General features: G+C 40.6%; 1 protein-coding gene across 1 annotated transcript in view; it reads left to right on the top strand.

Moving 5' to 3' along the window:
- The first annotated feature begins 6,925 nt into the window (after positions 1 to 6,925).
- The window catches only part of LOC135699307 (serine-aspartate repeat-containing protein C), a 44,267-nt gene continuing 34,079 nt past the window's right edge, over positions 6,926 to 17,113 (top strand). The window contains exon 1 of the mRNA XM_065219553.1: positions 6,926 to 7,128. Coding sequence (XP_065075625.1) covers positions 7,039 to 7,128 — 90 coding nt within the window. The 5' untranslated portion in view covers positions 6,926 to 7,038. The remainder of the gene's footprint in view (positions 7,129 to 17,113) is intronic.

Raw genomic sequence — 17,113 nt, forward strand, 5'->3', positions numbered from 1 at the left:
TAGTACAGCTGCCTCAGTTCGTTCTTCACCGCCTGGCGGTACCCGTGGCCACTTTTCTCGTGGTAGTGCTGGACTATCAATCTCGTAATCCGATGGTCATTCGGCAGAATCACTGGAAATCGCAGATCAAACGGTAAAAATTCTGCTCGTTCCACACGACCCTCCATTCGAATCAGTCCATCTTCATCGACCATGGGAGTCAGCCTATACAGAGGACTTGACTTCTCGATTGGCAGCCACTGATTCACCGAACGCTCCTTGTTTCTCGACAGCACCTTCAATTCATCGATGAAACTCTCCGACTGCGCCGATTTTAGGAGGCACCGCTCTGCTTGTTCGTATTCGTTCTGCTGTAACGGTATGCGAATACTCGCCATCGTGGTTGACTTTTGCACCTTCATCTGCTCGCTCGTCGCCCGCAATGTCTCGATAGGCAGCCCTTTGAACTTTCGCCTGCAGTTCGACACGAAACGAAATACACACGCCATCGTCCGAACCAACACCGTCCACTTCGAGAAGCGGTCTGCATCTACCAAATTCGCTGACACCTTCACATCGTGCAGTAGGAGATGAACCCGGAGTTCCTCCGTCGTGTTCGCCGGCGGTAGATTCTTCTTCGGCCACTCTTCCTCACGGCTGTACAGAAACTGCGGTCCTTTTATCCACGAGCTGTTCGGATGTATTTCCGGATCCTTGCCCCACTTCGTTAGCTGGTCTGCCACGTTCAATCTCGTCGGTACCCACCGCCAGTCTGCAATCCTCGTCGAACTCAGGATCTCTCCGATACGGAAACCGACAAACTGCTTGTAGCGGCGCTGATCGGATCGAATCCACGATAGCACCACCTCCGCATCTACCCAGAAGACCACTCGACTAATGGAGAAGGTATGGTTTTCGCGCACTGTCTGTGATAGTCGTACACCGAGTACCGCTGCCATAAGCTCCAAACGCGGAATCGACAGCTGTTTCAATGGTGTTACCTTCGCTCGACTCATCACCATGGCGCACATCACATCTCCTCGTACAACGGCTCGGAAAAACGCCACGCATCCGTAGGCCGTCTCGCTCGCATCCGCAAAGATATGCAGCTGCACGTCATCGATCTCATCTGATCGCGCACTGCCGAAGTAGCTGCGTGGTAGTTTGAAGGCTTGAGTGTCCATCAGGATGTTCGTCCACCGTTTCCACTTCTTGAACGATGCGTCGTCCTCGATGTCATCCCACTGGCAACCAATCCGCCACAGGTCTTGTACTAACATTTTTCCCAGAATGGTGACTGGTGCGAGGAAACCCACCGGATCAAACTGCGCCATCACGATACTGAGTACTATTCGCTTCGTCGGACGTTCTTCTCCTCGGAGGACTTTCAGCTGCTCTAATTTCGAATCTTTTGCGAAACAGAAGACGTCTTCGATCATATTCCACACGATCCCCAGTACACGCTCGTATTCCGTGTCTTTATCCCGGGTCAAGTGAATTGCTGCGTTTGCGGTGCGCTCCCCAAGCTCCTCTAGAAACTTCTCCGAGTTCGACATCCAGTTACGTATGTGGAATCCTCCTTTCGAGTGAATGTGTTTCACCTCCTTGGCTCTTTGGATCGCTTCCTCGACGGTGTCCACACTGTCGTAGTAATCGTCCACATAGTGCTTCTTTATAATCGCTGCTGCTGCCTCAGGGAATTCTTCCGCAAATTGTTCCGCGTTCAGATTCTTTACAAATTGCGCTGAAGCAGGCGAGCACGTAGCGCCAAAAGTGGCCACGTCCATCACGTACACTTGCGGTGCCCCTGTTGGGTCTGTTCCGAACAAAAATCGGAGCGCTTGCTTGTCCTCAGCTCGGATTTTCATTTGGTGATACATTTCTTGGATGTCTCCTCCAAATGCAACCGGACCCTCCCGAAAGCAGCTGACAACTTTCGGAAGAGGAACTAACATATCCGGCCCCTTCAACAACTGCGAGTTCAACGAGACTCCTCCAACCGATGCTGCAGCGTCCCACACCAGGCGAACCTTTTCAGGTTTCTTTGGGTTTCGCACCACATTTACTGGCAGATACCAAACCGCCGAGCTTGGTGTTTCAAGTTCTGCTACGCTGATCTTATGTGCGTATCCCTTGAGCTGATAGTCCTTAATTTGTTGGCACACATTTCGTTTCAACGCTGGATCCTTCTCTAGATTTCGTTCAAGTGCTTTCATTCTTCGCATGGCCATCGGATAGCTGTCAGGAAACCACCGCACGTCTTCTCGCCACAGCAGACCCGTCTCGAAACGATCGCCAATTCGTTTCGTTGTTGTTTCGAGAATCTCTCGAGCCCGCTTCTCCTCCGCCGGTTCTGGTACGGCAAACGATGTAATCGCCGTCTCATCCAACACGTACTGCTCCCGCATCAAATCATGGAGCTCTTGATTGCTTACCGGTGTGACAGAATGGAGGTTCAGGTAAGTCTTCACGCTAGGCTTCAGCTTCTCGGAACCATAGATTGTCCATCCCATTTTCGACCGCACGGCGATGGGTTCGTTCGGTTTCCCAACCCGTGACTCCAACGGCGCGAAAAGATGGAGGTTGTCCAAACCGACCAGAATCATCGGCAGTCCGGACGGAAAATCTTTCACCGGCACTCCAGTAAGATGCGAATACCGGTTCACCACGTCATGATACCGTACATCCTGTTGCGGTAGCTGCAACTCGGACACCGTTCGTGTGTTGAATAGCGGAAATTTTTCCTTAGATCCCTTCGCCGACATCATCATTTCCACACTACGGGAATCGTTCTCATACCGGTTGATGTTTCCGGTCCACGTGACTATCAGCGGCTCGAGAGTCCCTTCTGCCTTCAGCCGTTTGGCCACCCCATCATCCACCAACGTAGCAGACGATCCTTCGTCCAGGAAGGCGGCGGTGTCGTACTGCCGCTTACCAACATGAAGTGTCACCGGCATCATCCGGAAAATCACCATGCAATCTGATTTTGCTCTCTGCAATTGCACCGATTCTTCAACCCGATGCAAAAGAGAATGGTGGTTGCCTTGGCAATTCCGCACCATACATCGGATCTTTGAGAAGCATCGATTTCCACCGTGTTTGTTGAGGCAGACTCCGCAGAGTTTCTGCTTCTCCACTTCTTTTAGCCGTTCTGCGATATTCATCCGCTTGAACTCACCGCAGCTCTTGATCATGTGATCCGTCCGCCTACAAATCCAACAAGGACGGCTGACCACCTCTCTGCGTAGTTCTTCGCTCTGCTTCTGCTCAGAGTCGTGCACATGCACAAACTCCTTCTTTCTAGGATTCTCTCGCCCATGCGACGCTCGCTCGTTCACCGACAGCGTAGAAAACTCCGTCACCTCGGACACGTCGGATACTATTTCAGTCATGAAATCCGTGAACATCCTCAGCGGACTATCTTCCTTTCCTCGCTTGTACCGCACCCAATCCAGTTTGTAACTCGGTGGTAGCTTGTCAACCAACTCCTGTACCAGCATCGGGTTATTAAGATGATCGTTGAGTCGCGCAGCCTCAAGATGGTCGCACAACTGCTTCACCGTAATCCCAAATTTAACGAACATCTCCAGTCGATCAGCTCTCGGCGCTGGAGCGTTCCTCACTTTCGTCAGCAGCGACTTCAGCAGCTTCTCCGGCCTTCCGAATAGATTCCGTAGGTCACAAATCACGTTCGGAACGGAATTCGGCAGAACGAGCCGACTCCTCACTGCTTCGAGCGCGTCACCTTGCAAACAGTCCTGCAGTCGCTTCAAGTTCTCCAGGTTTGAGAACCCACATGCTTCCGTCGTATATTCGAAGCTGCTAATAAACAGCGGCCAAACTTCCGGTTCTCCACGAAATTTTGGAAGGTGATGCGAAATCGCTTTTCTAGCGGCCAGCTGATCCCTCGAGATTCGACCGCCGGTTCGCCCCGACCCGTCACCAGCTCCGTTACCACGCACACTGCCAGGTCGCTTGCTGCTCGCACGATCTTCCGACGAGTCGCTGCTTCCACAATCTTCTGACGAGTCGCTGCTCGCACGGTCTTCCGACGAGTCGCGGATTTGACCCTCATCACTTGATTCGGCCTCCCGATCTTTAGCAGGCACCTCCTTCATCTTTTTCTGCTTATCGGTTTTTCTAGAACCCGACTCCATTCCATGTCGGTCCTCCCTTTTCGGGTACGCTCCTCGAGAATCCGTACCCGCTGGCTTTTCGGCTATCTTCTTCTGTTTCTGCAACTCCAGCTGCCCTTTCTGCTCCGGCTGCCTTTTCTGCTCCGGACCGTCCTTCGAAGATCCACCAATAGCGCCATATTGATCCTTCAGCGCTTTAATTCTATTGATGCTGCTGTTGACCTGCAGCCGGATTGCCTCCCGTTCCTTCAAAAACTTCTGCTCCGCAGCCAGTTGAGCCTGCAACATTCTCTGCTCGTAGTCCAACTGCTGCATCTCTATTTCTCGCCGGGCCTGGGATTCCAGTTCAAGCATCTCCCGTTCCTGCTTCAGCTTTTCTTCGTTCCACGCCTTCTGCCGAGCGAGTAACTTCTTCCGCACTTCCATTTGCTTCGCAAAGGCCTTCTCCTTGGCGAGCTGTTCCTCTTCCAACTGCTTTTCAACTGGATCAACATCGGAACCAGCTCCCTGATCAGACCCTCCATCGCTCTTTTGGCCGGACTTCTTGCTACCTCGCTTCTTGCCTCCTGCGTCTGGAATCTTCAACTGCTGAACACTCGTTGGGACACACTGTGGGCAATACCAATTGGATTTCGCTACCTCCTGGTCAACACCCGCGCAAGAAAAATGAGCCCAATGTTCACACTTTCCGCATTGGACCCAATCTACGTCCTCCGCCGTCGACTCTGACATGGAGCAAAACAGACATTGCTCGTCCTTGGAAGGAGGAAAAGCCATTCCGAAGGTAATCCGATTATAAAATTTTTGATTCTGTTCGGATCGAATAAACAAACCGTTCTTGAATCAACCTTTTCTTGCAGGTAGATCAAACTGCAATTTTATGAGAAATTCATTCGAGTTAGTACAGTATTTTCATGAGTTTTAGTGTTAGTATTACTCACAATTTTAGTTTGTTTTCCTCCTCTAAACTTTCCTTGTCTTTCCAACCTCGCTTCCGATACTATGCCTGACACAATTAAGCGCATTAATATTATTTATTCCCAACGTTTTCTGCATGTTTTACCTGTCTGCCAATCTATCTTGTCGATTCGTCTATCATCGACTAACCTCCTCTTTGTGTCGTAAAAAACTGTAATTTAATTCTTTGTTCTAAATGTATTTCAATTTTTGTATGTTGAACTAACCTGGTGTATTAAACTGCGGTCGTTTAATTATTTTACCTTCTCAAAAAAAAAACGCACCGAAATTTCACTCCTTTTCTAACAAACACGCTCTAAATCTCAATCTACTTTTCAACTAAACTTCTACCTTTCTTTTCTATTTGTTTACTTCTCCCTGCACGACTTCTGTCCGATCAACTTCTAACTATTTTTTCTATCTCTTTCTCACCTGTCACTTCTACTTCACCTGTCACCTTGTCACGCCTCATCGGCCAAACCGCTTCTCGCCTCATCGGCCGATCGCGAGGCGGAACGGTCCGTGTTGCCAGAACATACTATGTTGCCGATTGCAGTAGAACGTCAAAATGCATGAACAGAGAAAGCACCTAAACACTCTTAGCTACGATAACCTAAAATTATCGGTATAAAATTATCGGTATTTTTTACCGATAAAAATCGTTTCTTTTTACTATAAATAGTTTACTTTTTACTATAAATTAGGCAATTTTTAATGTAAATTATTGGTAATCCATGATTTCCTGATAATTTAGGTATGTGCACTTTCTTCGATTATCGGTAATTTTTACCGATATCTAGGTATTCTTTACCGACTCTAAGGTATGTGCATCTTAGCGTGAAGATCTTCCAACCAGTGCTGCAATCTGCAGTGATAGCGAAATTCGGAATATTTTTTAATAAGATGTGTTTTTATTGTCCAAAAATTTAGTAAAATCCATCACATTTTACCTTATGATGGCGTAGATAATAATAAAGTCACACACAAAGTTGAAACATTTTGCTCCGCGGCAAATCGTCTGATAATGGGCCGTATGAATAAAAAGAGTTTGTTTTACTTTCCCGTGCTTTTCTTACGGGGAAAGTAAAGTAAACGCTTTTATTCATACGACCTAATGTTTCAGCGAATCTCTGTATATAGGATTCCTAAGCGAAAGAGTGAGGGTCCTAATAAAAATAACCATAAGAAAGAGCTTAACGACGTGTTCAGGGTATTATCCAAACTAATTGTGGGATTGTTCGACCATACGGGTTACCGTTCGTTTATGGTATTTGTTTATTAGGGGGGCACAGTCTTCAATTTTTCACACACAGAACCCACATAAATGTGAACCATAACATGACCTTACCGAAAATCTACAATCTGGGACAATCTCTGCTAAACTTCAACTGAAATGGTTATGGAACTTTACATGAACGTTTGTGTGATATAGTTTTAACCTTAAAAATTATGGTTCCTTGGATGTGAACCTTAAAAATAAACATTACCATTCAAAATAGTTGTTCGATCAGTAAAATTTATTAAATATATATTAAATAGTAAATTACAGATATTCAGCAGTTATAATTGTGGAAAATTGGTAACACAATATATTGACCAAAACTATTTGTAAAAAATATCTTTTACAGAATTAGTCCAGCAAAAGAAGCACCGAACAATATTTAAGAAATTTCTTTTTTACGGATATTCATCATTTTTTGCTGTGTACTGCTGGCTGCGCACGGTGCCGTCTCTGGTCTAAATAAAAAGCTATCTACACCCCTGCAGTTTTATACAAGCTTTTATGCCAGTCGATAATGTCAGAAAGCGAAAAGCGACAAGCAAAAAACGCCAACAGTCGCCGGAGACGAAAGTGGAAAAGAAAAAGTAGTGAGTGTACGCGTTTCTGCTTCGGTCCCGCTGTTGCAAAATTTGCAATATTTTCCTCGAGTAGCGTTCGTTTGTTCGTCAAAATTATATCAAAATGAGCTCGGCGGTTATGTTATTCGCATGTTCCAAGTGCTTTTCACGCCATCCGTTCGAGGAATTGTCCCCGGGGCAACAACTTTGCAAGGTAATTTTTCTCTCGGCAAGCCACCACACAAAGCAAAATCATGGCGATTCAAGGACGAGGAATGCTGTTGCAAAATCTGCGTCACTATGCGATGCCAAGGGGAATATTGGATCGAATCGATTGAAAGTGCGTAAATTATGTGCCGAGTGTTTTTTACGTGCAAAATTCTTGAAGAATGGCCTGATACGGTACGGTAGATTTGCTGAATTCAGTGAACAAAATCATGGCAATAAACTACGCCACAGAACATCGGCTTTCAAATGACCCTGTGTAGTAGTGACGTGTATCGTAAGGTTTTGCATGTATATATTCGGAAGTGTCTGAAATGTTTAAAAAGTGACTTATAAACTACGGCAAAAGTGAGAACATAAAATGCATATCATACGAAGTGCACTTATAACCGAAACAGTCGTTAAGTGACATTGGTGAAAATATTCGAAGAACTTTCAGATGCAGCTTTTCATGAACTTCCCTCTGTGTGTGTGTGTGGTGTGGTGCGGGTCAGGGTTGCCAAACAACATACTTCGCGTTTTGTTTTGGGTGATGCTGCCAGGACCGTAATCAGGGCTTAAATAAACAAAAACAGCATTATATAAAAAAATAATAAAAACATTACATAAATAATGGATAAGTATACTTTTTCACTTCATATTTACTAATCATTTGTAAAAAAAAATAAACGTCAAAAATGGATCAAGTGTCTCTTGGATTTTATATATTCCCTCAGTTTGATATACTTTTTGTGCACCATGGTACGCACTTCAGGTTGATAATAGGTATGTTCCTAATCCTGATTTGTTTGCTTTTGCTGTAAGTTGCTGTAAGCATATAGTATGGTGCAGAAAGTGCAGGAACATACTTTCGCTTTTTGCTGTACAGAATCTAACAGGAAAACAAGTACGGGAGTATACCTAATCCCAGTCCTAATAATGTCGCTACAGCTGAAAACTAGAGAAATCCACTTACGATATCGCAGTGGCGCCGCGTAACCTCACTTTTTGCCTGTGCGCCAACTTTCAAAACGTAATCCGCCCTATTCTGCGAGACACGTGACTCTCTCTCTCTCTCTCTCTCACCGGTGAGGTGACAATAGTCACCTCGTGTGAGGTGACTCTGCATTTGATTTGCACGGAGAGTCACCTCACACGAGGTGACAATTCTCGCATCACTTTTCATATAGACCAATGTAACATATCCACCATTTTGAGAAAATCAAAATTGACGTTCAACATATTATTATTCTAACTGTTTAGAAACAATACATTTTACAATACATACTATTTTTAATGTATTCATTGAATAATATCGTTGAAAATTCAGTAGAAACGGTCAAATCACAATTTTTACTTTGAATGAAACATAGAAAAAAAAACCACATAGGACGTCATAGAAGTCAAGTTGTACATCGGACATGTTACATGGACGATTTTTCTCAATGACATAATCAATGAGTGTTACATTTGACGTTTTGTCTACATGATACTTGATTCCCTTTCACAGATTTCAGAGTAGAGTACGTAACTTTAGATTAGCCCCGCCTTTGAAAAATGAGCACCAATCATGTTAGGCAGTAACAATCATGTACCCATCATTTCAAACTGTACATGGGACAATTTTCATTATCTTAAATAAATGAAAGTAAATTTGGATGGATGTTTTTGTATCACATACTATAATAGAAGAGCAATAGTTTGTATCGCGTAACTCGATTTGTTTACATTTGTTACTTAGGATCTTTTGAAAAGTGACGCGAGAATTGTCACCTCACCGATGACAGAGAGTCAAGTGACTCGCAGAATAAGGCCCAATATGTAGCAATATTTAAATTTAAATCGATTGTAAAATGCACAGCAACTTCTAATTTTACTGATATGTATCCATTGCAAGCAATATTTTGATATTTATTAACGTATTGAAAGCTGGTAACTACAGAAATTTGCTTAATTCACAACCCGATGTTTTGTTACGTTTTGCTGTTTTCATAACCATTTTTCCATGCATGTACATTAGGGTGGGTCAACTTTACAGGTATTGATGTCCCCAACAACTGTGAAAAGTTTGAACCAATTTAGTTATAACCTCGATTTGCGGAAGAATTTTAAATTTTATTCATATGTTTACCAAAAATCCAAATATTGCTCAAATTTCACCAAATCTCGGACTTAGATTGAGAATACTATACAAAACGACTATGTCATAGAGGTACTTTATTTTAAAACCTTAAGCACCCCCCTATGAATTGTATATGTAACAGTAGGGTATAAGTTGCTGTACGAAATGACGTTGAGGTTAGTTGCCAATATCTGCTACCCTGCAAGATACACCCCCTTAAAGATAGTGTTAAAATATTATAAAAACGGACGTACACCTGTGTTCGATAAAATAGCAGCGCATACCGATTTCCATACAAAATGGTCAACTTTGACAAGTTGTAACTTTATTCTATTAAGATCAATTGAGCTGAAACGTTTGCCACAGTACTAAATATGTTCAATTTACGATTACAATAAACTAATTTTTTGTAAGCACCTGCCGGAAAGTGAAAACTAGGTAAAATTGTACAAAATAATAGCAGTACTAATAATTTGCATATAGCGACTATTAGTCCACGGTATTTCGTGTAAAAAGATAAACATTGCGATGAAATACAAACACCAGTTAACATGTCCACATTTCACTAATACCAATAAGCAGGATTATAGTCGCTACACGGAAACCGCAAAATACGCAAAAATGACTATAAAGGACTCAATTTTGACTATAAAGTATGCATATTCGGCTAAAACGGGACTACACCTAAAATGTGTGTATTTTTTACACATTTTATGAGTATATGGTACTCATAAATGCATAAAATTTATTCATTTTTGTACTAGTAATTACTCATAAATGTGTAAAATTTTACTCATTTTGTGGGTAGTCCCGTTTTCATTCAAAAATGTGTACTTTATAGTCATAAAAGAGTTTTTTGCGATTACCGTGTATATTCATAGTCTGGCGGATAGAATCTCGGGAACCAATTGAGCTATCAAATAGCGAAACCAATCAAGCCAATCACGACCAACAACAGAAAAGAGCACATCAGTTATTGCGAACAAAACTTCAGAAACCCTTTTCTCGTGACCAGGCATAGAAAATCATTTGCATTCATTTACATTCATTTGCCCCTAACTTTTTTCATCAACCGAATTCCGGAATTGTCAAAAACTCAAATCCGTATCTCTTATGCATGATGAACCAGAGCGAACAGAATCCACTACTGTTCTTCAGTGAATGTATTTTAAACAGTAACAAGTTCTGCCCGCTCTAATTCGTGATGCATAAGAGATACAGATTTTAGTTAGGGGCAAAAGTTGTAGCTAATAACAAAACCTACTAACGCTCTGAATACATCGTTTTGCGGAATGCTGTTGATGAAAAAAGTTAGAGGCAAACGAATGTAAATTAATGCATGAAATGAATGTAACTGATTTTCCATGCCTGCTCGTGACTCAAGGCTCGCCTATGCAAACTAACACCATCTTTGGGTTGGCGAAAGTTTCTCCTAACCGATGATGCCGGTAGTTTGCGTTCGATTGGCGAGGAAAAAATAATCAACGTTTTGTTTATAAAAGTTCATAGTACCTTGTCTATTTTTGGTCTAAAATACATTGAATTGGTTCCGCTTTATGATATATCGAAATTCTATCCGCCAGACTATGAATATAGCGACTATAAACTGGATGGGCCAGGCCTTGTATAACTTACACAGTGTATCGCAAAATTAAGAGCTCACTTGAACTGACTATTTTTTTAAACACAATAGAAAGATTTTTGACACCTTGGTTGGTGGTTGAACAACTATTTTTTATTTACCGGTATAGGGGTTTTGATCTAATTTCCGTCCTACTAAGCGCAACCCGCGTTTTACCTCTCTTTTCTGAACTTTAAACAAAAAGTAGAATATTTATGTCAAAGATGACTTCTAAATTTATTCACCTTTCCATACGTACCGTTGGATTTGATAAAGAGTCACAAATTGTTGAGATATTGTTTAAAATCTAATACTGTGTCTTGATTCTAAATTCGTTCTACGAGTTTCAATTCCATCCTAACGCATTGAAACGCCATTAGATTTTCTTCGCCCTACAGATAAACGTAGAAAAAGGGGATTCGCTAGGAGTACTTCTTTTGTTTTGAGAACAATAAGCGTAAATATTCATACAAAGCGCTCTAATAGGATTTATGTTGTAGCTTATGAACTAACGCATCGGAACAAACCTATTATTGATTTGTGCACATTGAAATCATTGATATGATTGATCTTTTCTGATCGATAGAACGGTAATGGGCGATTACGACGAAGTAGCGCTCTACCCTATGTAGTTTTGGACTTTATTGACAGAGCCTGTATACAGTTAGAGCTCTTTTAGTAAAACGCTCGCTTTGCAAATATTTTTCGTACTGGATGTATTTTAGTAAATTTAGTGGTGTGTAAAAGATCTCAGGATGACTAAAAATGAGCAAAATTTTGCAAAGTTGTAGAATTCTATCTCTTATTGTGCTCGTTCAAATGTAAATGTAATATAGATGGGCGGATATGTTCTAAATGTTATGTCCAAATTAATTTTTGCATAGGATTTCACAGTCTGTTTTGATCTGAGAGCAGGCAACTACGGTATAGATTTGGATCCAGTCCCTGATTGTTTGATTTTAAAGGAGATAAGAGTTTTTTGTCAGAACTATTACTATAAAGCTGGGTTTAGACTAGGCAAGTCAAATGATCAACTCAGATGAATTCAATTGGCTTGAAAAGTTGAGCCTGGTTCAACTTTTTTCAATTCAAGTGAGTTAATCAAGTCAGTTGAATGGCATGGTTTACACGTTCAATTCGCGTTCAAGTCAGTTGAATTCAACTGACTTCAATTGACTTGCCCTATCTTAATCCAGCTTAACGCATGATCTCATACTGCACTGGCTTTCAGAAGTAAATATGCACTGACAATGAGATCAAAAACGTTTGACTCTGTCATGCATCTGGTTGTTACGCCTTGCACCAAAACTACGAATTATATTGTTTAAATACGCAAAGCATACAGGAGTATCTAGGCACACCCAATTTAAAGAGCCTGAACTTATAAAGAGACGACATGTCAAAATTGAAACAATCGATTGTCTGTCAAAGTCACAGGAAAAGTCATTCCAATCGAGCAGAAAACCTGTCAAATGGGTAAGATGTCGCCTCTTTATAAATTCAGGCTCTTTAGTCAATAACCCTTGCGTCTGACGTTTACACACTATTGCCATCTGTTCAGTGTACTACCCATCACAGTATACTCAACAGATGGCGCTAGTGTTTTAGCGACGATGTTTTATATTGAAAAATATTCAATGTGTTATGTCTGTTTGTTTGTGGCTTTAGTGTTGGTAATGTTAAACGTATTTTAAATATGGCGTCTTGTGCAAGATTTTAAAAGTAGCTTCTATGAATTGTGTCGTCGGTGATTCCACTCTCACAAAATTTGCGAACGAAGAACCACGGCGGAACAACAAACGAAAAATCCCGAGGTGTATGAGACAAATAAACTTATGAATGACACATATGAATTTCATAAACGTGAGTTATGAATGATTTTCGGCTAACATGAGGTAGCAATTTCATTTCCCCAAGCGTTGATAGTCGAGTTATGAAAACACGGGCCTCGTAATCTCAACGTCCTTGGTTCGGTTCCAGTCTGCTTCGTTTTATTATTTTTTGTCAACATTATTGTTCATAAGCCAAATCAATTAAATTCATACCGATTTCTTGTAACTGGTTCTGGTTCTTATGAAATTCTTACCTTCTTTTATCTCAGTGTGTATTTCCACGGTGTATCACCAGTGTTGGTAGTTGAAAGGGTGGAAGATCCGAGGGGTAACAACATGTAAGAAATTATCCGGGCGTCTGATGCTTTCTTCTCAATTTCACGACCAAAAACACTTTGTTTAGTTTTTAGTGATGCATGATGTTTGATTACACTATTTACTATATGTCAAGCTAATAAAATCATCCAGAAAATGGGAAGGCATGAAATGGCATTAACTTATTGAGGGTGGCCAGCAAACCGGGAAAACCTGGAAATCCGGGAAATATTCGGGAATTTGAAAATTAACCGAGAAAACCGGGAAAAACTCGAGAATTCGACGGGAGAACCGGGAAAAATGAATAAACCCTAACACTGGGGCATTCAAATCATTGCAAGCTGAATAAGAGCCTATTCATGCAAAAATATGCTTCTTCAACTAAAACTTGGTTTACTCAGCTCTTTTTTTTTCCTTTGGTTTGTTTTTTCCGTCGATCTTGTTTTCCGTGCTGAGCACCAATGCTACCGACGTGCCAGGAAGGCAGCTCCCACACCTGGACCCTACCTATCGACCCATCAACTCATGAACCGGGGACCAACGGCTTTACTTCCCATCCGAAGAAAGGCGTGATCAGAGATGTTATGCCTCAGAACATCCCGGCGACGCCGACTGGGATTGAACCCAGGCCTGCTGGGGTGAGAGGTAATCACGCTTACCACTACACCACCGGCGCCGTTAATTACTCAGCTCTTAATCAGTTCAAATGTTTTGTTGGAACGGTCGTTGTTGAAACGATTTCTGTGATATTTTCCTCGGAACTTCATTTAAATTCTCTGCTAAATCGTCCTCAGTATTTCTTTTTTAATTATCCTCAGAACATCCTTTAAATGATAATTATAATTCTCTTTGAATTCTCCCTAAAATTCAGCTGTTATTCTCCTAACAATACTGATAAACTTCTCATCAAAATCTCCAAGGAATTCTCCTTCAAATTCTTCTCACAACTCCCTTGGGATTCTTCTGGTAATTCCTTAGGGCTTAAACTCAGACTTATCTTGGGATTCTAGTCAGAACTCCTTTGAATTTGTCTCCGAGCTTTTCTCATTGTTTTTAGGAATAATTCATAACTCATAACATAACTCTGTTACTTTGTTAATTCTAGTGCTTTTCAATCATATGAGGACTTGGGTTCAAAAAACTATTCAAATTGATTCGAAGTATCTCTGATTAACACTTACTTTCGGTTTTTGCTAATTATTAACAAACGGGATTTTTTTTAGATTCAACCGGGAAATCGGGAAATTATCGGAAATTTCAAAATTAAAATTCCCTGGCCACTCTGCTCTTTAGTCATCAAAATTCGGAAGCAGTTTTCTTGATATGATGATTTTGGAATTCCGCTCTTTTCAACTGTTAGTCTAAATATGATCGAAATATAATTTCAAAAAATCGAGTCGCTTAATTTTCCCGGAAAATTTTAGTTTGAATTTTTCGGATTTTCTCCGACATCCCAGGGAAACCCGGAGATGAACCAGCGTCTGGCTGAAAATCTCCTTAATAAAGACAACCAACCAACCTCCGACATCCCATGCTTTGAAAATTCATAACTCATGAACCAAGCATCGTAGAAAGAACGTAGTGAAATGATCAAGAAATTATCTCAGTATAATCAATAAAAAATATAATCTGATAATGTTTTCCACGAAAATTTTCACGGTGGAGTAAAATCAGGAAAACCATTGTTGGGAATCATGAAATTTGGATTTTTTTATGATTCAATACTTCTTATATTCTTATTTCAGAGTGGTATCTCTTATTGGTTTTGAGTTATGATCAAAAATCTGACGACCCGGAAAATGTTGATTCAACTTCTCTGTTTTTCCCCGAAATTCACTTCACTGACACAACGTTCTTTCTACGATGCTTGGTTCATGATTTATGTTTTTTTTTATAACTATACGGCCAATGAGAAAGACCCAAATTTGAGTTTAGTTTACTCATAAATCACATAAAGTGCAGGAGCTCTGCGATGACTAAATTTGCCTCATGTTTTTTTCCAGGTTTGTCCAGGAAAAAAATCCCGAATATGAGAAAAGTAAAGATTGGATTAACTCAGTCTATTGGTACTGCTCCTAGACTGAGTACATTTTCGTAAGTTTTCCTTATTTTCCTCATGTTTTAGATTTTTTAAGTTTTCCACAGAAAAATAAATTTACTCATCGAGTTCCTGCACTTTTAGCGATTATGAGTAAACTGGATTTGGGTCGTTCTTATTGACCGTGTACGTGATGTTCAAACTTCAAATAAAATTTTCCGGGAAAATTAAACACAACGAATTAAAAAAAAGTTCATTCTACTTCATGTCTACTTGTGGACAATATTTAATAAAATGGTGAGACCCTTTTGTTCGATAGTAGACAAAATCACCTTTCTTAAATCTCAAAGTTTTTAAATTCAAATTAAAGATTTCTAAAACGATTGGAGATTTTTTTAATGATCGGACAAAATGGGTCAAAGGGTCTCCAAAAGTTTATGAAACGATGTTGCCCAAAGGTAGAGTTTATAGTTACAGTTCTGAAATCTTAAAGATTGTTCCTAGCCTAAGATTTTGAAACAGTGGAAATTCGCGATTTCTTCGAAGCCGCGAATTCCGCGAAATTGGGTTTTGACCGCGAAATTTCCTGAATTCCGCTAAATGCAGTGAAATTTATTGAAAATGTCGAAAGTCAGTCAAGGAGTCCTTCCTTTTGTAGCAAGACAAATTTTGTTTTTCGATGACGTATATTGATGCTGGTCTTAGCTTTTCGATCTGTTGATATTACATCGATATTTTTCGATGTCATTTGGGAAGTAGGGGAAATGGATGTAATGTCGGTCTAAATGCCTCTAATTTGGGCCCATACATAAATTCAGCAATCGACTAAATTTTCAATAGCGACCAACAATATCCATTAGTAAAGTCCCAATAACGCGTTCATCAAGATAAAATTGATAGCAGATTTTTAGCGATGGGCCCAATCTTAGAATCATAGGCCAACATTAGAGCCATTTCCCCTAGTTCATACAAAAAAATTGAGGTATGAAAGAGTAGGAATAGTAATTGCACTTCTTTTTTTTTCGAAAAATCAAATAAAAAACTAGTGCTCAAACTATGCGGTACTATGAGACCTTGCTTTTTGCTAAGGAATCCAATTATGACTGACAAAGGGGCGAGCCTTTGGAGGGTGTTTCAACACTCCGAAAGGTATAAATAGCGGGACCTTCAAAATTAGAATCGATTCCTTGCGATGAAGGCAAGAATGACAACTGTATCAAAACCGAATACTTCATCATTTCTCAATAGTGCTGGAGTAATACGACATGCACTAAACTAAGGACACGGGATATACTACAATAGATCAAATTACTGGTCGCAGTGGTTTTATGTGCCGAACAGAAAAAAATGAGACCTTGCTTTGTGCTTTGGATCAATGAACCACTTTGTCAATCAGTTTAAGATTACATTTGCTGCCACTCGAATTTTGAAATTCAATAACATTTTGCGATTTTTATCTAGATCAACGAGACAAGTTTTGGTCATTGATACCAAATAGTAACGTTGATGGCTTACTTGTTTATGTGCTGGTGTTAGGTTTCGTTCACAACTAGAACTTTGAAATTAAATCATAATTTGATACTACTGAATTAGAAAACTCATGTGATTTCGGCTAAAAACATCCTAGAAACTCTCGAATTTCAAGTTAAGTCGTTGTCTTTCTTGGTAAATTGATGTTTAAATTAAAGAAGAAAATTTTATCGATATTATAAAAAAATGTGAGTTCAAATATTGCCGCGAAATGTGCTTTTTTGATGTAGGACTACATCTTTCTTTGCTATATTGGGGGTCACTTTAAGAAATCGAAAATGAGGCGTGTAACGAAGCATTAATGTGAAATATGTCATGCAATATGCCATTCGACAAAGAGTCCACCCAGCATTTTTTTTTTAATTTAGTACAAATAGTGAAAATATTTAAGCAACTAATAAGTTTAACAGAAGCATCAAAATTTGCCATACATTTGCATAGACCACAAGCTGTCTTTCCTAACAGAGCCATCACATTGTTGGTACCAAACGAAACAAGCCGAAGCCGCATTTCCATTCGTATCGTTCAACACGCAGC

Source organism: Ochlerotatus camptorhynchus, unplaced genomic scaffold (assembly GCF_037179485.1).
Source record: "Ochlerotatus camptorhynchus isolate MF236.1 unplaced genomic scaffold, CSIRO-AGI_Acam_v1.1 ptg000105l, whole genome shotgun sequence".
In the NCBI taxonomy this organism is placed as follows: Eukaryota; Metazoa; Arthropoda; class Insecta; order Diptera; family Culicidae; genus Ochlerotatus; species Ochlerotatus camptorhynchus.